Source organism: Myotis davidii, unplaced genomic scaffold, assembly GCF_000327345.1.
Source record: "Myotis davidii unplaced genomic scaffold, ASM32734v1 scaffold27, whole genome shotgun sequence".
NCBI lineage: Eukaryota > Metazoa > Chordata > Mammalia > Chiroptera > Vespertilionidae > Myotis > Myotis davidii.
Window position 1 is genome coordinate 2,193,344 of NW_006297821.1, and position 3,008 is coordinate 2,196,351.

The 3,008-nt window shown below is 43.8% G+C and overlaps 1 protein-coding gene across 1 annotated transcript in view; it reads right to left on the reverse strand.

Moving 5' to 3' along the window:
- The window catches only part of LOC102774335 (multidrug resistance-associated protein 5), a 52,276-nt gene that overhangs the window by 46,466 nt on the left and 2,802 nt on the right, over positions 1 to 3,008 (reverse strand). The window contains exons 3-4 of the mRNA XM_015570429.1: positions 1,547 to 1,718; positions 976 to 1,083 (exon numbers count right to left, since the gene is read on the reverse strand). Coding sequence (XP_015425915.1) covers positions 976 to 1,083; positions 1,547 to 1,718 — 280 coding nt within the window. The remainder of the gene's footprint in view (positions 1 to 975; positions 1,084 to 1,546; positions 1,719 to 3,008) is intronic.

Genomic DNA, 3,008 nt, shown 5'->3' on the forward strand with positions numbered 1-3,008 from the left:
TCCCCACCCATACCAGTGCTGTTCCTTTCCCCTTTTTTAAAATATTACCCACTTTCAAACATCTATCTCCCCCCACCCTCCCCAATATACCTCCCTCTTGCATTATTCTGGAGGCACACAAAAAATGTCAAGGCATGAGCAACGAACCAGAAAAACCCTGGTACTTCTGCATTTCTCAACATGATCTACTTTTATGACTCTCATGTCACTGGAGTCCTTGCATCATGAGTGGCAACCACAGGCAAGAAACAGGAAAGTATCAAAAAGGGCTTAGCATGCCCTAGCTGGTTTAGTTCAGTGGATAGAGCATCGGCCCGCAGACCAAAGGGTCCCGGGTTCAATTCTGGTCAAGGGCACATGCCTGGGTTGCTGGCTCGATCCCCAGTAGGGGGCATGCACGAGGCAGCCAATCAATGATTCTCTCTCATCATTGATGTTTCTCTCTCTCTCTCCCCCTCTCCCAAATCAACTATATATATATATTTTAAAAAGGACTTAGCATACTGACCAATCAAAATGAAGCACTTTGGTAGAGGTAAATGGTAGGTCAAGGTAAGAAAAAGCTGAGTCTCCTGACAGCTCTGGTCCTCTAGGTTTGAATCACTGAAAGGCCCAGTAAGTTATGACTTATATCCACGTCAGGTCCAGGCAGAAGGGACTAACTCTGAAGAGAAGCTCTGAAATCCTGGGAACCCAAACCTAGGTGGGAACCCTACACAAGGTACAAAGTCATTTATCTGAAACGGTAACTACGGTAACTAGTTCTACCCTGTAAGTCAGCCTTCTCCACTGGCTCCTTTCTCCCCGCGCACCCCCCAGCCCCGCCACCCCATGGCCCCTTTCTTACCAACTTGGCAAAAGGCTGAAGGTGAACAAAAGCCAAAGGGCAGTGAGCCTGTATGACCCACTGGAATAAAGGTAATTAGTTTTGCCAGGGATGGCTCCTGACGCGAAGGAGGAGAGGGAGCCACTTACCTTAAACCTGTCGACAGCAACCGATGCTTCTGAGAGGGATTTTACTGAGAACGGAGTTACTTTCAAAGCAAAAGTCATGGAATTGAAGACAGTCACCACTGTGAAAGCCTGAAAAGAGGAAAAGAGCAGAAACTGAGCCTTACTAGGCTATGCCACCAAAATCACAAGACACAATCAATTTTCCTTCATGCAACCCAAACACAAGACACCATCAATTTCCCTTCAAGTTAAGCAAGGCTGCAGCCTGACTGTCAAATGCTGGTATGAGACAGACACCTTTCTTAAAGGTAGAGTTTTTATGAGACCTTCAATTAGAATTCTCAGTAAATCTGAACCACAGAGTGATCTGTATTTTCAGAATTAAACCCAAGGTTGAGTTGACTAAACACAGCCCATCCACTCTTTGTGTATTACGGCTGAATCTTCACTCTTCCACTTCTCGGTTTAATCACACAAATGAAAAAAATGCCTTCTGATTATTGGGGGAACTCCCAAATCCAGAAACAAGAGGATCAGAGCAGCTCTGTGTGCGGTACTTCTAAATTTCCCCAAGCCCCGAGGGCTCACTGACCTGAGCTGCTGTGAGATCGAAGCCAAGAGTCAGGTGAACAGAGAAGGTTACCACGCTGGCGATCACCATCACGATGGGAGCCACGCCGACGGTGATGCTCTGAAAGTAGCCGGCCTTTTCCAGTATCCGCCGCTCCTCCTCTCGGGTTCCTAAGGACAAAAAGGAAGCCAATCTCTAAAAACCAAGCTAAAAAACCCCTGCAATACTGCTCCTCTGCCACCAAAACAGACATGGGAGGTCTTTGGCCTCACGTAAGATTTAAAACAACCCACCAACACCTGCGATGCAAAGACTAGGTCGCTAGGCCTATCGATTCCTACCAGTAACGCTGGCACACAAGCCTGAGGTTTGACATGGATCGAATCACAGGAATAAATCTGACAACACACAGCACTATATATTATCACAGTGATCATCTGCTGCCCACGTCTGATTCTCCTTGCAAATTCCTTCTGTTATAAATATACACACATCAATTGTATCTGCAATTGGCAGTTTTGCTTGCTGACCTGGCTGTTGTTTATTTCTTGTCTAGGTACTTACAGAAAAGACAGTACAGTAGTAATGGAGAATGAAAAGGAACTAAGATTTTTTTTTTTTAAGGGGAGGGGGGGGGGGTGGGGCAACCCCAGAGTACTGAGACCGTGACATAGGAAGTAGGATAATAAAGTGGTGAGGTATTTTTAAACAAATTTTTAAACTTAAAGAAATTCTTTTGAGATGCTATGCACTGACCTGAAAGGTATGACCACTGCTCAAGATATTGGAAACTAACTACCTTCAGCTAGCAAATTAGCCATATTGAGAACTACCATCAGCTAGCAAATTAATCATATTTAAAAAAAAATCCAACTCATTGCTTTAATATTTATCATACACCTTGTCCAAATCTATAATGAGCAAGAATGCTCTCTTCAAGCCAACACACACAGATAAAGATAGCAAAGTCAGGGGCTGAAGGGTGAGCGAATATCAGAAAGATTATAAAACGATAGACCTGAGAGTCAGAGGGCCATCAGCGGTCACCCTGCTAATAGCATGCTTGGCAGATGTCCACTTAGCATCCAGAGTCAGGGGCTGAAGGGTGAGTGGAATATCTGAAAGATTATAAAATGATAGACCTGAGAGTCACAGGGCCCATCAGCGGTCACCCTGCTAATAGCATGCTTGGCAGATGTCCACTTAGCAATAAAAAGCAGGAACTGGACATAAGGTTCCTGAATGTTTAACCAACAAACCAAGCAGTGAAAATTAAACAGCCTCCTCGATCTGAACACTGTACTTCTATCCGACCTAAAACTGCATTTAACTTTTTAGCTGTAGTGTCTCTAGGTTAGCTCACTCTGAGGTTATGGTCAATTAACAGAGCTTTTATATTTAAATTAAGTTTATGTGTAACTATATCTTCTTTTTTTAAACTCTAAAGTGTCTTTAAATATATCCCTCTTAAATTTCACCTTTT